We start from the raw sequence: 16928 nt of genomic DNA on the forward strand, positions 1-16928 counted from the left end.
GGTTCATTTGTGAGGATTAGAGTAGATTAGCCAAAATCATTAATATAAATCCTCTCTATCTCAAAATCACATTTTTGCCCAAATACTCTCATATCCTTATTCCCTTGAGACATTTTGGTATTGTGAGAGCATATTGGTTGTGTTAGTGCATATCAGGTTTTGCTAATACCCTCATTATTCTTGTTTGCTTGATTGAGTTATTTTTGGAGAGTTAGCGAAGTTTATCCCACAGATTTGAATATAATAAATCTTTTGTTGGGATAAACTAGCAAGCTTAGGGTATTTGCATTGTTATTGCAAGTGTCACATAGCTTTGATTTTGTTGTGCAAAAATATTTTCTACAAGCTATAATACTCTTCAAACTACTCTTGAGCTCATTACATTGAAGGAAAATATTTTGAGTTAGTTTGATGGTTTGATTAGCATCTTTGAAACCCTGATTAGCTATTGAGATTTGATATAAATTGTTTCAAAGATATAGCTTGTCATAGAACACTCTTGAGCATACTTGTTATCTTATCTTGTTGAGTATTGTTTGCACAAAGATACACATCATTGAGCTTACATTTACCTACATTATTGATGTGCATTTGATTGATTGAGTATACTGTGCGTATTTGGGTACATATCTGCTTTACATGAAAGCAAAATCACTGTACCTATTTATTGTGAAAAATACTGTTGTATTTTTAGGCGTGGCCTGAGGGGGTTTGATCTAGCCCGGAAGGATCAGATTGGGGTCAGCCCTATGAATTTGACCTAGGGCCTTCTCTGCCCCGCAATGAGAGTTTGTAAAGGTTGAGGTCAGCCCTGTGCTAATTGACCTGGTTGTATTAGGTGTTGCTTCACCCGTTAAGTGATCCATTAGTGGAATCCTCGGGCTTGCGAGTAAGAGGCGGGGACTTAGGCACAGTTGGCCGAACCCCGATAACATATCGTGCGTGTTCTTTACATTTCTGCAATTTATTTTCTGCACGTGTATGTTTTATTGTGAATATTGCGCATGATTTTAATTTCCGCATGTTGTATCTATCTGTGCATTTGGGATTGCATAGACTAACCCTAAGTTACGAATATACTATTGTTAAATTAGCTAAACCTAGGGGAGAAATTTTTAAATTCCAATTCACCCCCCTCTTGGGAATGCACCAAATCTAACACATAGGGTTCCCTGTTAAATTCCCTTAAAAAAATAACTCCCAAAACTAAATTTCAGTATTTTTCCGTGAATAACATTTCCTATAACTATAGGAAGACCAATTTTCGCTTAAAAAGCCTTATCTCAAACTAGGGATGAATTCCAACTCAGCCCCACCAACGATCTGCTTTGGCAGACTTAGAGAGAACTTCTCCAGGATCGTCGTGGTGGCCTCAGATCGTCGATCTAGTGAACAACGGAGCAGAAATAAGAAAAAGAGGAGGGAGAAACCTTAGAGAGGAGAGAGAGAGAGAGAGAGAGAGAGAGAGAGAGAGAGGGTTTGTGCGTTGAAATTCTGCTAAAAAATGAAGCTTGGCCGTTTTATATACTGGCCTTTGTCAACGAGCCACATCACCTCATCGACGAGGTCAAGAAGGTTACTCATCGATGAACTCTCCCCCTCATCAACGAAATTCAGAGTTGCCCAAATATCTTCTCGGTATCTTCTCGTTGACGAGGCACACCTTCGTCGACGAGCCCACAATGCAACATTACGAAGCCTGCTATCGCTTTTTATATATTTTTCCATTTTCCTCTCTCTTATTATTTAAATACCATTATTCTTTGGTTCATTACATAAACAACCAGGTCAATTAGCACAGGGTTGACCTCAACCTTTATAGACAATCCTTACTAGGTTGGATTACCGCCCCCTCAGGACATGCCTGGAATACAACAGTATGTTCACAATATAACCGGTATAGTGATTATGCTTCTCAAATAAAGCAAATATGTACCAAAATACAGCACAAATAAACATGCACTCACAGATGATATGGATTTAATGCTTACGTGAGATCCAATATGTAAACTCTCTAAGATGTGTGAGTGTATATGTAATAACCCGAAGAATAATGGTATTTAAATATTAAGGAGAGAGGGAAATGGAAGGTGGCAGCAAACTTCACGTTCATCGACGATGTGGCAACTTGGGCAACTCTGAATTTTGTCGACAAAAGGGAAGTTCATCGATGAATTATCTCTTAACCTTGTTGACGAGATGACGTGACTCGTCGACGAGAAGATACTGAGAGGACATTTTGCTTAGCTCTGAATTTTGTCGACAAAGGGGAGCACTCATCAACGAAGTTTCTTTTTGACCTCGTTGATGAGGTGACGTGGCTCGTCGATGACGGCCAGTGTATAAATGGGTAAAACCCTCATTTTCGGCTGAATTCTTGCACAAACACTCCTCTCTCTCTCTCTCTCTCTCTCTCTCTCTCTCTCTCTTGCTCTCTCTCTATCTCTCTCTCTCTCTCTCTCTCTCCTCTACGTCCCTCCTACCTTCTCTCTATGATCTCGAGTCAAATTTACGCCAATTCGATGATCTAAAGCCACCACGATGCTCCAGGAGAAGTTCTCTCCATATCTGCCAGAGCGGATCATTGGTGGGTTTGAGTTGAAGTTCATCCCTGGTTTAAGGTAGGGCATTTTATTCAGAATTTGGGTTTTCTATAGTTATAGGAAAGATTATTCATTGAGAAATACTGGAGTTTAGTTTTGGGAGTTGTTGGTTTCAGGGTGTTGCTCGGAGAACCCTGCGAGTGCAGGACCAGTATTTTAGGGGGTTTCTTTTCAGGGTCAAGTAAGGGAATAAACTAAAGCAGTTATTTTCCACACGAATTACTATTATTTATCAGCAAATTAACTTTCAGAAAAGCATGTTTTATATTTGAATATTATTGAGTAAATGCATATTTGGGAAAATACTGTTGTTATACAGGAATTACGATTTTAGAATGAAATGTATGATTTTATTCAGCATTGTGCGGCATGAATATTATTTTTACATGATATGTATTATATTATGGCAATTTTACAAATAAACATGTTTTCAGGAATTATGAAATAATGTAGTATATGATGATTTTGAAATACATGATAAATGTCATATTTACTCAGAATGATGTGTATGAGATTTTTGGCACAAGGCCGTGATTGATAGCCGATGCAAAGCCGTGTATGTTATATGTTTCCGGCGCAAGGTCGTGTATATAAAATATTCGGCGCAAAGCCGAATTTATGAAAGTATAGAAATGCTATCAATCCATTTATATTAAATGTTATATTATCACGTACTATATGTTATTAGAACTTGGATGTTAGTTTAGTTCAGTTTCAGGAGAACGGTACTATAACTGTACAGATCAGATATCTATGTTCAGACTTATGCAAACCACCCCACAAAGGGCTGGGAGATGGATAGTCGATGTGGCTTTTAGTGTAGAGTTGTAGATGTCTACCTGGTAGTCCGGACTAGGGTGTGGCGGGCCCATTGTACTTACAAACATTTTTGACTCGGCACTGGTCGGCCAGCCATTGTTGGGTCCCACTTTTGGGCTGCACAACCCGTCATGGGGGGTAATACATGACATCAACTAACTATTCATCTTGGGTATGTTTTCAGTATTATCAGCTATACTAGACATTTTATGAACTATATGATTTACTAGAAAATACGAAAGTATATGATTATTCAGTATGTTATGATGAATGTTTTAGGTATGTGAAATGTACTGCATATGTATAATTACAACAAATATTCATGTTGTCACACAACTGTATTTAGTTTATTTTCTCTTACTAAGAAGTGTCTCACCCCTAAACTTAAATAATTTTTAAGGAACCTGGAAAGACAGGCGGGCCGAGGCCACAGTTGAGTTAGTTGGTGCTACCCAGTTAGGAGGGTGAGTTTTGTGTTAGGATAGGAGGGTGAGTTTTGTGCTAGGATCATGAGATTTTTGTTGTGGGATCTGGGATGTATTTTTGATATTTTGGGATTGTATATAAATACAGTATCATTGTGGATTGTAGTTGGCCCTGGTATTTTATATTTTATGGTCATAAAAATGTGATTTACATTTACTACTGCCTGGGTTCCGCTATATATGATAGGTACCCCATTACCCATGGGTTCAGGTTGACTTATTTATTAAATAACTTTATTTATATGATAAATAAGCAGGTCATTACAGTATGTATATGTGAGAGTTCAGCCTTTGATTCAAGATAAGATATTTAACACATAAATAATCAAATGAAGTTTAACACAATCCAAATCAAATATCTCAAGGATATTCTAAATGTATAGCACAATAGATATTTTGGATTGAAGCTGGCAAAAACATTATCAAAGATAATATGTAAGCTTGTGTAAAATAATATTTTTGAAAATCAAAATCCACAAGCTTGATGAGTCTTGCAATCAAGATGCAAAGACTCAGTAGCTATAATGGTATTCCCGCTCAAAGATTTATTGTTTAAATTGAGAGAAAAACCCTAGCTAAGAACCCTCAATGAAAATAATCAATCAACAAGCAAGGAGAGTTTTGGCAATGTAAAACACTCTTGGGAACTTGATCTATCAAGGGAATAGCAAAATAGAGAGTGTATGGAAGTAGTATGGGCTAAATGAGATTTGAAAATTTGAGAGAGTTTTTTCTCAATGATCTTACTAATCAATCCTTAATTTTGCAAATGAGAAGATATATATAGGCATGGGCAAAATTATGACTGTTGGGGACATGTGGGGTATTCTTAAAATTATTTTTAAATGGTTTAGAAAAATTAACCCTGTTTAATTAAATTTAACCCCTGTAAAAAATAATTTGACCCGCGACATTCGGGTGCTCGGTCTGAGGTTCGAGTGCCCGAATAGACACACTCAAAAATTCACTTTTTAAAGGTTTGGGTGCTCGAAATCAAAGTCGATTGGCTGAACTAAAGTCAGTAGCATTCTGTCTGAGGTTTGAGTGCCTGAAGCTAAGTTCAGTTAACCGAACTGCCCAATTAGGTCACCCGAATGCCATAATGAACATGAAGGTTCGGGTGCTCGGGTAGCTGAAAAACATTCTGACATGGGTTCGGTCGCCCGGGGATGATACGTTCATTACAGGTTCGGTCGCCCGAAACCTAGTTAACCCGCTGACTTCTTACCGATTCGGGGGCTCGAGGTGTTTTGAACACCTAGGGTTCGGTCGCTCGACCTCTCACAAATTTTCAATTAAGTCCAATTTGTTTCAATTTTGATCCCGTCATATGTTAAGTGATAATGGGGACTTATTAGTGCATATGTGTTGGGACCTAAGGTCTTTTCAAGTACGCCCAAAAACCTAACGTCAGTTGAATGAAGGGTGCCCTAAGGTCATTTGTTCCCGATGGTCTTGTTGAGCATTAAATCCTATCATGCATGCAGATGCATTATTATAGACCATATAAATTATTACAGACCAATTAAAAAGGAATGCAAATACAATAGAGAATAGGTCTTCATTCTTTTGATTCTTCAGACGCCATAAATGAAGCTTGATCTTCATAGTCCGTATAGCTTGCTTAAGTTCCTACCAACAGTGCATGCTAAGGATAGACCCGTTCAAGAAGTTCAGTGCATGGGTGAGAAACATTGGTTTTGTCATAATCAAAACGAGATCAGACTCATAGAGTCAACAATGAACATTATTATATGCCTTAATATATATTCTTTAATGCATCTGTGACCTTCAGGGATGATTATACTAGTCGCATGGTAAAATAAACAAATCTTAATCGAGTATACTCATTTTTAAAAGACTTAAAAATGAAGGCTTATACTGTTTGACATGTTAAATGAATTTAATCTTTGGCTAGTATAAGTAATTCACTGTATCTAAGCTACAATTGAAAGCGATAGGAGGAGTGTAGAGACCCGAAGAATTATAGTAATTAAATAATAAAATAAAGGAGATAAAAGGAAAATTCCAAGGGGGGGCTCAGCAGGGTCTCGTCGACAAGCGCAAAGTGTTCGTCGACGAGCAGCCTTCTTGTGCTCGCCGATGTGGACATGTGTCTTGTCGACGAGAACTTACCAAGAGGGTTATTCTCAGGGCCTGAATTTGGTCGACAAGAGTTAAGTGTTCATCGACGAACATCTTTCTTGGTCTTGTCGACGAGGACATATGGACAACACTCTATATAAGGCCAAAAATCACATTTCTGCGAGAGATTTTCTTATCAGCCTCTCTCTCTCTCTCTCTCTAGAAAATCATCTCCCCCTTATTCTCTCTAGATTTTTCAACTTCGTTCTTCGCCGGTTCAACGATTGGGAGTTGTCACGCTACTCCTAGGAAGATTCTCTACAAGTCTGCTAGAGTAGATTGTTAGTTAGACCAACTTGGGCAACATTCCAAAATTTGGGTAAGTTCGTTATTTTAAGTTTTATAAGGTATTTGGTATTTTTGGACTGAGGAAAATGTATTAGGTGAGATAATACTAGAGTTTTGTGGGGAAAATGTGAATTTCAGTGTTGACTTTTATGTATTCCCAAGAAGGGGGGTGAATTGGATATTTAAAATTTTGTCCTAGGTTCAACTAATCTAACAACAGTATTACTCAACCTAGGGTCTATCTATATACTCATAAACCCAAATGTGCAGATAAATAAAATATACAAAAATTAAATCATGCGCAACATTCACAGAATAACATACATGTGCAAAAATATAAATTGTGGAAATATAAATAGTACACACACGATATGTTATCGGGGTTCGGCCAACTATACCTATTTCTCCACCTTGGCTCAAGCACAAGGATTCCACTAAAGCTCACTTAACGGGTGGAGCAACACCGATTACAACCAGGTCAATTCACGGGACTGACATCAGCCTAAAACCGCACCGTACCAGGATGTTGCACCTAACTTTCCTAACTGGGTCTAAGTTAATCTTGGACTATTCAATGGGGCTAGTCTCCCTCTTCAGGCTCACGCCTAGAATACAACAGATATAAAAATTTATGTACAAGAAAATGCTTCTTACACAAGCAGATATGTACCACTACGCCCAAGCATTAATTAATGCACATCAATAATATAGGATCTATATGCTCAGTGCAATATGTGTGATAACACTCAAACTAATATCAATAGGCAATCAAAGCAATGAGTCTATTTTTCAAACAATCTTTGAAACAATAAACCACAATATCTCAATCACATTTAAGGTTTCAAAGATAACCAAATAGTGTAGTCAAAAATCTCTAAAATGATTTTCTCAAAATTCTAGCACAAGAGATATTTGAAGTAAAAGCTTGTCAAAATATTTTTGCAATAACACACAACAAGACAAGCTTAATGAGTCTTACAATAATGATGCTAAGACTCACTAGCTACAAGGTTTTCCCACACAAAGAATATAAATATAACCAAGGAAAAACCTTTGGCTAGACTCTCAACCAAAATTAACAAACAATCTAAGTAATGAGACTTATAGTTTTGTAGGATCTCTCAGGATATACTCACACAAAAAGATTTTGTAAGGGAATGATAAAATGATGAGTATATGGGATGTGTATGAAGAAAGGGCTCTAAAAAATTTAGAGAAAAGTTTTCTTAATCAAACTCCCTAATCTTGTGCTAATCTTGCAAATGAGATTGTATTTATAGACACAGGCAAAATTATGATCGTTGAGGACACTAGGGTAATTCTTAAAATTGTTTTAAAAGTGTTTAGAAAAATTAACCCTATTTAATCTATTTTACCTTGGTTAAAAAATAAAACAACCAAAGAGTTTCGGGTGCCCGAACAGACACAGTGCAAAAAGGTGTTTTTGAAGTTCAGGTGTAACAACCCGAATTTTTAAATGAAATTTAAACTAATAAAGAAATGGGAATGGAAACAAAAAATAAAGAGGGAAGCTGCCAAGCTTCCTCGACGAACACAGGGTTTCGTCGATGAAGGCCTCAAGGATTTCGTCGACGAACACAGGGCTTTGTCGACGAATTCGTCGACGAAGAGATACCGAGAGGGGTTTTTGAGCTGACTGAATTTCATCGACGAGGAGTGGACTTCGTCAACGAAATTTGTGAAGAACTCGTCGACGAAGGTCGGGCTTGTCGACGAATTATGCCGTTATAAATATGAAAAATCCGATTTTTATTTCATATAAGCTTCCTTCTCTCTCTCACTCTCTCTCTTTGATTTTGGGATGGTTTTACGCCGGATCAAAGATCTGAGGCTACCACGACGCTCTTGGCGAAGTTCCCTACAAGTTTGCCGGAGTAGATCGTTGGGAAAACGAAGTTGGAAATCATCCCAAAGTTGAGGTAAGGTTTTTTAGGCCAAATTAGACTTTATGGTAGTTATAGAAATTGATGTACGCATGAAAATACTGATGATTAATACTGGGAGTTTTGAGTTTCAGGATGTTGAGTAGGAAATCCGACGGGGGTCAGGCTAAGATTTTAGGGGGCTTTCTCAGTAGCCAGGTAAGGGAGTAAACTAAAGCAGTTCTTTTCATGCAAACTATTATTGATTATGAGTAGATTTATTTTCAGAATAACATATGATATATTTGTTTATTATGAATAAAATGTACGATTGGGAAAATACTGCTATGATGCTTAAAAAGTATATGTATGTATAAGATATCAGAAAATCATGATTTTAAAATATGAAGAATGACTTTTAATAGAGCATGTGTGGCATGAATATTATTTTACGTGAAATGAGATAAGATATGAATGCTTTTATGAGTAAAACACATTTTCATGTATTTTGGAAAGATAGGTTATGTTATATTGAGTTGACGAATATATGATAAATGAGTTATTTTCAAATGTAAATACCTGAAATGTATTTGGTGTGAGGCCATATTTATGTTATCGTCACGAGGCTATATTTATATGCTTTTGGCATGAGGCCATATATTTATGCATTCGGCACGAGGCCGTATTTATGTTATTGGCGCAAGGCCATATTTACTATGATTTTGGCACGAGGCCATATGTATGATTTCGGCGTGAGGCTGTATCTATGTTTTCGGTATGAGGCCATGATGATGTTATGTATGTGCATGTATTATATGTTATTACAACCAGGATGTTAGTTTAGTTCAGACCAAGAACTCAGTACCGTAGCTATGGGTAGATCAGATTTGGCACGAGGCCGTATTAGTGCTAACCATTCCACGAGGGGATGGGAGATGGATAGTTGATGTGGCTTTCAGTAGAGTGTGGACGTCCACCTGGCAGTCCAAACCAGGGTGTGGCGGGCCCATCGTACTTACAGACATATTTGATTTGGCAGTGATCGACCAGCCATTGTCGGGTCCCGCCTTCGGGCTGCACAACTCGTCATGGGGGGTAATACATGACATTAGCTAGCTATTCATCCTGGGTATATTTTCAGTATTACGAGTTATAATAGATGTTTATGTATGTTATGATTTATTAACGACTATGAAAATACATGATTATCCAGTATGATATTATGATTATTTCCAGAGTTATGAAATGTACTGTATATGTATAAGTACTTTAAATATTCATGTTGCTACACAACTGTATTTAGTTTACTTTCCCTTACTAAGAAGTGTCTCACCCCTAACATTATTAAATTTTTCAAGAGCCCCAGAGAGATCGGCGGGTCAAGGCTGCCGTTGAGTTAGTAAGATTACCCGTGAGAAGGGTAAGATTTTGTACTAGGGTTAGAGTTATTTTGTGTGACCCTAGAGATATTTTGATGTATATGGATATGTATAGAAGTACAGTATTATTATGTTATAAAAGCTCTGGAATTATGTTTTATGGATGAATGTATGAATTTTTATGTTTACTGCTACTAGGTTTTCCGCTGTATATGACAGGTGTCCCTGTTACCCACGGGTTCGAGTTGACCACTTATTTATTATGTTGTATTTTTATTGAGGGACGTTACATCAGGTGCCCGAATATGGGCTCGATTTGCTGACTGAAGCGATTCCTCAAGAACTTCGCGATTCAGGTGCCTAGTCTGAAGTTCGGTTTGCCGAACTCATAAGTTCGGTCGCCCAAGGGTATTTTGGATGTGAAAATTCAGGCGCTCGAGTTGGTGGGAAAGTATCTGACACAAGTTTGGTCGCCTGTAGAAGATATGCTCATTTTTTGTTCGATTTGCCGAACTCAAGTCAACACTTTGACCTGTCCACGGTTTGGTTGACCGAGGCAATTTGAACTTCCAGATTCGGTCACCCGAATGCCTTCTGATTTTTATCTAAGGTCCTTTTCTTTGCACTAAAATTTTCATGATAAAAAAATGAGCATAGCTTATTAGGCAAAAAGTGGCTCAGCAAACAAGCAACACTCGTGAGGCCAGACGACTACCCAACAAATGAGCACAGATCATTAGGTAAAAAGGGCCCAACTGACGAGCAATGCTCGTGAGGCCATACGACTGCCCAACAAATGCGCACAACTCATTAGGCAAAAAAGACCCAACTGATGAGCAACACTCGTGAGACAAGAGAGTAGCTCAGTAGAAATTGCAAGGAAGAGCGGCTCGGCAAGAAGAGCTCGATAAGAATTGCCATAAAGAGCGACTCTACAAGAACAACTAGACAAGAATTGTCAGGAAGAGCAGATTGGAAAGAGCGGCTCGACAAGAATAGCTCAGTAAGAATTACAATCAAGGGCGGCTCGACAAGTATTGCTAGGAAGAGCACTTTAGCAAGAGCAGATCGGTGAGAAAAGCTCGACAAGAATTACCCAAGAAAGTGGCTCGGCAAGAATAGTTCCGCATAAATTGTAGAGGAAAGTAGTTCGGCAGAAACAACTCAGCAAGAATTGCCATCGAGAGTGGCTTAGCAAGAACAACTTGGTAGGAATTGCCATCAAGAGCGGCTCGGCAAGAACAACTTGGCAAGAATTGACAGGAAGAGCACTTCGGCAAGAGCAGCTCGGCAATAAGAGCTTGGCAAGAATTGCCCAAAAGAGCGGCTCAGAAAGAACAGCTCAGCATAAATTGCAGATGAAAGCAGTTTGACAAAAATAGCTCTACAAGAATTGCCATCGAGAGCAGCTCGACAAGAATTGCCATTAAGGGCGGTTCGACAACAACAGTTCGACAAGAATTGCCAGGAAGAGCACTTCGGCAAGAGTAGTTTGATGAGAAAAGCTCGGCAAGAATTGCCCAAGAGAGCAGCTTGACAACAACAGCTCGACATAAATTGCCAAGAAGAACAACTTGGCAGAAACAGCGCAACAAGAATTGCCATCAAGAGCAGTTCGACAAGAACGACTCAGAAAGAATTGCCATTAAGAGCAGGTTGGCAAGAACAGTTTGGAAAGAATTGCCACAAAGAGAGAAGCTCGGCAAGAGAAGCTCGATAAGAAGAGCTCGACAAGAATTGCCCAAGAAAGTAGCAATAGCTTGGCAAGATTTTCCATTAACAGCAGCTCAACGAGAATTGCCCAAGAGAGTGCCTTGATAAGAACAGCTTGACAGAAAGTGCCAAGAGAGCAGCTTGATAAAAATAGCTCGGCAAGATTCACCATTAGGAGCAACTCAGCAGAAATAGTTTAGTAAGAATTGCCCAAGAGTGAGGCTTGGCAAGAACAGCTTGACCAAAATTTCCAAAGAGAGCAGCTCGATAGGATCAACTCGGTAAGAATAGCTCGATAAGAATGACTTGGTAAGAATTGCCAAAGAGAGCAGATCGGCACGCACAGCTCAACAAGAAAATCCACAGAGAGTAGCTCAACAAGAAGGTCCCTAGCTGACCTCCTTCGCGTTTGGCTTGACAATTAATGAAGTAGCTCGTTAGCTTGAAAAGGCTGAGATGGCATATGTCAGCTTGGATCAGCCGAGCTCCCCTCTTCTGCTCGAATAAACCAAGCACGCTTCAAGATAAAAAACAAAAAAAAAAAAAATTCTGAATTTCAAAAGTAGTGCTCCACAAATTCGAAACTAAAAGGGAGGACAACTGTAATACCCTAAATATACATCAAATAGTCAATTTGCAACATTAAGACACAATAACAATCAAGGCCATCATCGCTTGAGGACAGTTGCTCTAAAGGGGTCAACCGAATAGACTCGGCTCAGAAAGCCATTTTTAATGGTTTGGGTGCCCGAGTTAAAATTCGGTTGGCTGAACAAAAGTCAAAAACTTTATGTCCACGGTTCGGGTGCCCGAAACTAATATATATATATATATATGTATGTATGTATGTATGTATGTATGCATGTATGTATGTATGTATGTATGTATGTATGTATGTATGTATCTCTATATGTATATATATTAGTTTTACCCAAATTCAAGTCAAGCTATTCAATTATATTTTAAAATATGAATAACTTGAGTAACTTACGAAGGATTCAAGTTAGTTAACCTACAATATATGGTTATGAACCTATCCTTATTGGGCCGTATACAGAAGAATTTATTTTTTATTTTAAAAAAACAAGCCATCTGATAACTCATCCCTCACCCAAAAACAACTCATAAGATTAGAACCTAAGACTTCCAATTACAACTCACAACAGTTAGGATTTTTAATAAGAACTTCAGTGTTAGAAATGCTGCATTCTATTGGAAACATGTAATTGAACCCTTAAATTTTGACTTGCAAAATTTTATCATACTTGCAGAATTCTATACCTAAAACCCACCTGAACCCCCATATTGAACTTCCACTCTTACCATGTTTTGAAAGTATGAAGTTTCTTTAGATTTGCAAGAATTTAAATAAACCAATTTTTAAGTCATTTAATTTAATCCAAATCCATATTAAAAGAGTGAACTAGACTTCTACAACTGAGCATCTGCATGCTTGATGCAAAAATTGAGAATTGCATAGTGGATAGATGACTAGGATCTTATTGGTTGAGTTGAGAGCATTTGCATACTTGATGCAGAAATGGTGAAATGCATGCTGCTTAGTTGATGATGATGTTGCATGCCGATCAATTAAACAAATTGAGAATTGCATTTCATGTGTCCTCGTGCAGAGCTTAGATCCGTTCAAGAATAGTTACCATACATTCATGTCTTATCGTACATGTGAGACAAATCAATTATTGAAATTCAATTGATTATTAGTCATACTATATGTGTAGACTAATAATCAATTGACTATGTTAAGTATTTGTTTCATTTAAAGAACCATCTCTACATTTAAATAAATATCAAATAAATTAAAAAATTTAATTTAATATTTTAAACATAAATTAGTGTGACAATTATATGTGTTAATTATAAGTAACAATATCATATTATTTTAATTAAAGTAGTTAAAAAATTATATATTATTTTATTATGTATTATGACATATTAGTTATTACAATTGAATCCTAGAATGATCAAGAGCTATTTATTAATTCATGTTATTATTAAATAAGTTAAAAAATTTAAAATTAATTGATAATATTGTTTTTATCATAAATTAATATGATATTTGATATGTTATAAATATACATTGACAACAAGATTATTATTAATTAAAAATAATTATCTTACATTATTTTCGTTGATAGAAAATATTTAAATTTTAATTTAAAATAATTGCTGAAAATTGTTAATTGAAAATATTAATATTAGTAATTGAAAATCTATTTTCAAATAATCATATAACACCTTATAATAAAATTAAGCATCCAAATAATACTTATTTTAAATACAATCAAACATCACTTATAACACTTTCCAGTATAACACTTATTATCAACATTTATTAAATTCAATATTTTTTTTTTCTGAAAAACATTTTTATATAAGTGGTTCAAAATGATTTTGTGTTCAAGATTACTTGTCATAAATACTTTTGCAATAAGTACTTTTTTCAAAAAATTACCTTTTCAACAAATACTCGATTTTTAAAAAAAGTTAAAAAGTATTTTTTGAAATAAACATCTTTTTAAGTATACATCAAACACTATTTATTAATATAAATACTTAATTTATATATTTTTCTTAATAAATATTTATTTTCTAACTTGTTCAAATGGGGCGATAAAGTAACAATTTTATTTTTTATAATTAATAATGACAACATATCTAAGAAATTAATTTTGAGTCAGTGTTGGTGTGACAATTTATTTATTTATTTTTTGTATTTCTTGACCTATGGGCTTAAATTAAACTAATTCATTGATGAATATTTATCTTATGTTTGGAAAGTCATTAAATTTGAAGTTATATTAAATTTTGATAAGATATAATATAAAAATCTACTAATTTTTTTAAAAATTTATTCAAATTCAAATTTAAGGTTTAAATTTTTCATTATAACTGCCAATAATTATTTCAAAATACTTTTTTCTAACTACCCATAACTATTCCAATATAGCCATATAATTACGTCAAAATTATTATTATAATTACACATAATTATTTCAAAATATCCTTATAACTGACTATAACTATCTTAAAATATTTTATCTACCTTTTCTTTAAATTATTTTTTAAAAATTTAAGAGCCTAGAGTCTTGTTTTATATTAAGATTTTGGATTGGTTAGAATCTTGTTTGGATTAGAAATCTAAGTTCGGAAATCCATTCTCTACTTTCATTGATATTAGGATTAACTTGATGTGTTAATAATGAGTTCAACAAAAAAAGGAACGAGAGACGTCGTTCGGCAAGAACGCTACAGTGGCGGGCAGAGGTCGTTACTCGCGCGCAACGATTAGCGGGAACGTTGTCTGGGATCCGTCCGCCCAGATTTGAATTGCTCCGGCAGCATTCCTGCTCGAAATCTCGGATATTTGTGGAGAATATACGGCAATGGGGGAATCTAAGAGAGCAATCGAAGTTCGAAGCTTGTGCGGTGCATCCACCACCATCTCGATTGCTCCCGAGAAAAGCATTCGCGAACTCAAGCTACTCTTGAAGGAATCTTTCCCTCCTGCCTTCAAATCTTCTAATTTTCATCTCTTCCTCAAGGCAAGTCTTCTTTCATCTCTCTCTCTCTCTTTCTCTCTCTCTCTCTCTCTCACACACACAGAGAGAAGTCGACATGGACAGAGTTAGGTTATTTTTCATTTTCTCTAACAGTTAATTTGAAATTGAAGATTTTAGGCTGATTCTCTCTCTCTCTCTCTCTCTCTCTCTCTCTCTCTCTCTCTCTCTCTCGTGCATAGTGTGATGATTTGAATGTTTGTTTATCAATCAGTTTAGTTTAGTTTAGAGTTTCTGTATGCGTGTGTATTGATTTGCATATTCGTGCATTAGCCTTTTTCTTAAAAAAAAATTAAATTTACTTTTGTTTCAAGGGTTTCGTTGGTTAAAGCAGCCTGCCATTTGTTTTGGTTCTGTTCTCTCCCTTTCCCAGTCTCATTGTATGCGTTTCTTGTATCAGGGCGCAAAATTGGGTTTGCATAGTAAGATAAGTGGTCATTCCATCGAGCCGGGAGAATTCATGGTTCTCATTCCATTTACGAAGAAGGATCACCACCAGACCCATGACTCCGGTCAATTTGGATCTGACTTGAAACTTCCTGATCAGAGCCAAGCCTCAAACTTTCCTGATTCAGCATGGTCCGATATGATGCTAGACCTATCATCTTTGCAAAGCATATCTAATAATGAAAATCAACGTGAGCTTGTGTCAGATACCACAAATATTGGAGTTAGGAATGATGACTTGATTTGTACATTAAAACCTAAACGCAAAAGGGGCTTTGACGGTGATAAACCTGAAGGATACCCAGATGACATATTGAGTATATTACATTCTGTCAGTGATAACTTTCTTGATGCACAAAATTGCGAAAAATTTGTTAAGGTTTTGGACTCGGTCAATTGTTTATCAGATCCATATTCTAGAAGCTGCATGGTAAGGAGAGCCATTTTACCAGTCAGTGACGAGGTGCTGCATATAGATAACAGTAGCTCATGCATGTGCCCATCATGGCTGAATACAATAGTGAAGGCATTTTCTTTCTTAAACATGTTTGCTGCATCTTCTCAAATGCACGGGGAAGGAATCACTTGGGTTTGTTTGAAGGAAGCACTGAATGAATTGAGGAAATGCGGACTCAAAGTTGGTATTACAGATTTAGAGAACCTTTCTGTTATTTGTCCCAAGGTACTTGGTTTAATATTTGAAAATATTTTCCAAATTATGACCAGAATTTCATAGTTAATTATTGTGGGTTAGTTCTCATTCTGTTTCTATTCCCCATGTGAAAATTGTACATAATACTGTCCATTTCAGCATATGTACTTGATGCTGAAATTTCAAGGGTTTAACTATTGATTGTACAGGCCATAAAATGCCATATTCTCCCACAAATGAAGTCTGCCAAACCCAGCTTCCTTCAGACTGGCTTAAACCTGTTTTCTTTGAGGTTTTTGTGTTAAAATTTATGGAGCTTGGGGAGATGTAATTATTTGGATATGGGAAAACTACATCAAAACATCTTAACTCTATTCCACTTGTTTTACCATGTTTAATTTGCTGCTTCTTGAGAGCTAAAAAAAAAAAAGGTTTGATGTTGGCATATACTGGGGTCCAATATTTTGTAAGCTGTTCTGCAATTGGGTAATTTAGGGTGGAAAGGAGTATCTTTATTTATCAATTTCTCACAATGAAACTATTGAATTTCTATACCAATACTTGATCCCTATTTTTCTGACCCGCTTTTTCAGTGCCTTTCTATATCTGCATTGCAAGAGTTTTGACTGAATTTTGCTTTGATGTGCACCTAAGGGTTGAAATTTTCCTGTCTTCGATTTCATAGAATTCTGAAATCATATTTTAAAAATTTGTATGGAATCAATCTGCATTTAGCCTTCTGTGCCTAAGCTCTTGATTTGACAACAATGATGGTCTTCCTTCTCAGATAGTGCGCTTTACTGATAATGAAATGGAAGCCAAAAAATTGGGTAATGCCCTTCTTATTATAAATTGGTCAACAGAAGGGAAGGATCAAGTTCAAAATAATTCAAGAGCTGGTATGATTGAGGATATTCTTTCTTTTCTTTTCTTACC

At 36.3% G+C, this 16928-nt stretch overlaps 1 protein-coding gene across 5 annotated transcripts in view; it reads left to right on the plus strand.

Annotated features, from left to right (window-relative positions):
- Positions 1–14519: 14519 nt before the first annotated feature.
- LOC131146670 (uncharacterized) overlaps positions 14520–16928 on the plus strand; it is a 51280-nt gene continuing 48871 nt past the window's right edge. For 4 of the 5 annotated variants that reach the window (XR_009134427.1, XR_009134428.1, XM_058096408.1 and 1 more), the window contains exons 1-3: positions 14526–14878; positions 15294–16022; positions 16780–16891. Coding sequence is in view for 3 of the 5 variants with exons in the window: in XM_058096408.1 (XP_057952391.1) it covers positions 14720–14878; positions 15294–16022; positions 16780–16891 (1000 nt within the window). In the remaining 2 variants the exon portion in view is untranslated. Of the gene's footprint in view, positions 14879–15293; positions 16023–16779; positions 16892–16928 lie in introns of all 5 variants that reach the window. The other variant, XM_058096407.1, reaches the window with a different exon arrangement.

This window comes from Malania oleifera, chromosome 13, assembly GCF_029873635.1.
Source record: "Malania oleifera isolate guangnan ecotype guangnan chromosome 13, ASM2987363v1, whole genome shotgun sequence".
Lineage (NCBI taxonomy): Eukaryota > Viridiplantae > Streptophyta > Magnoliopsida > Santalales > Ximeniaceae > Malania > Malania oleifera.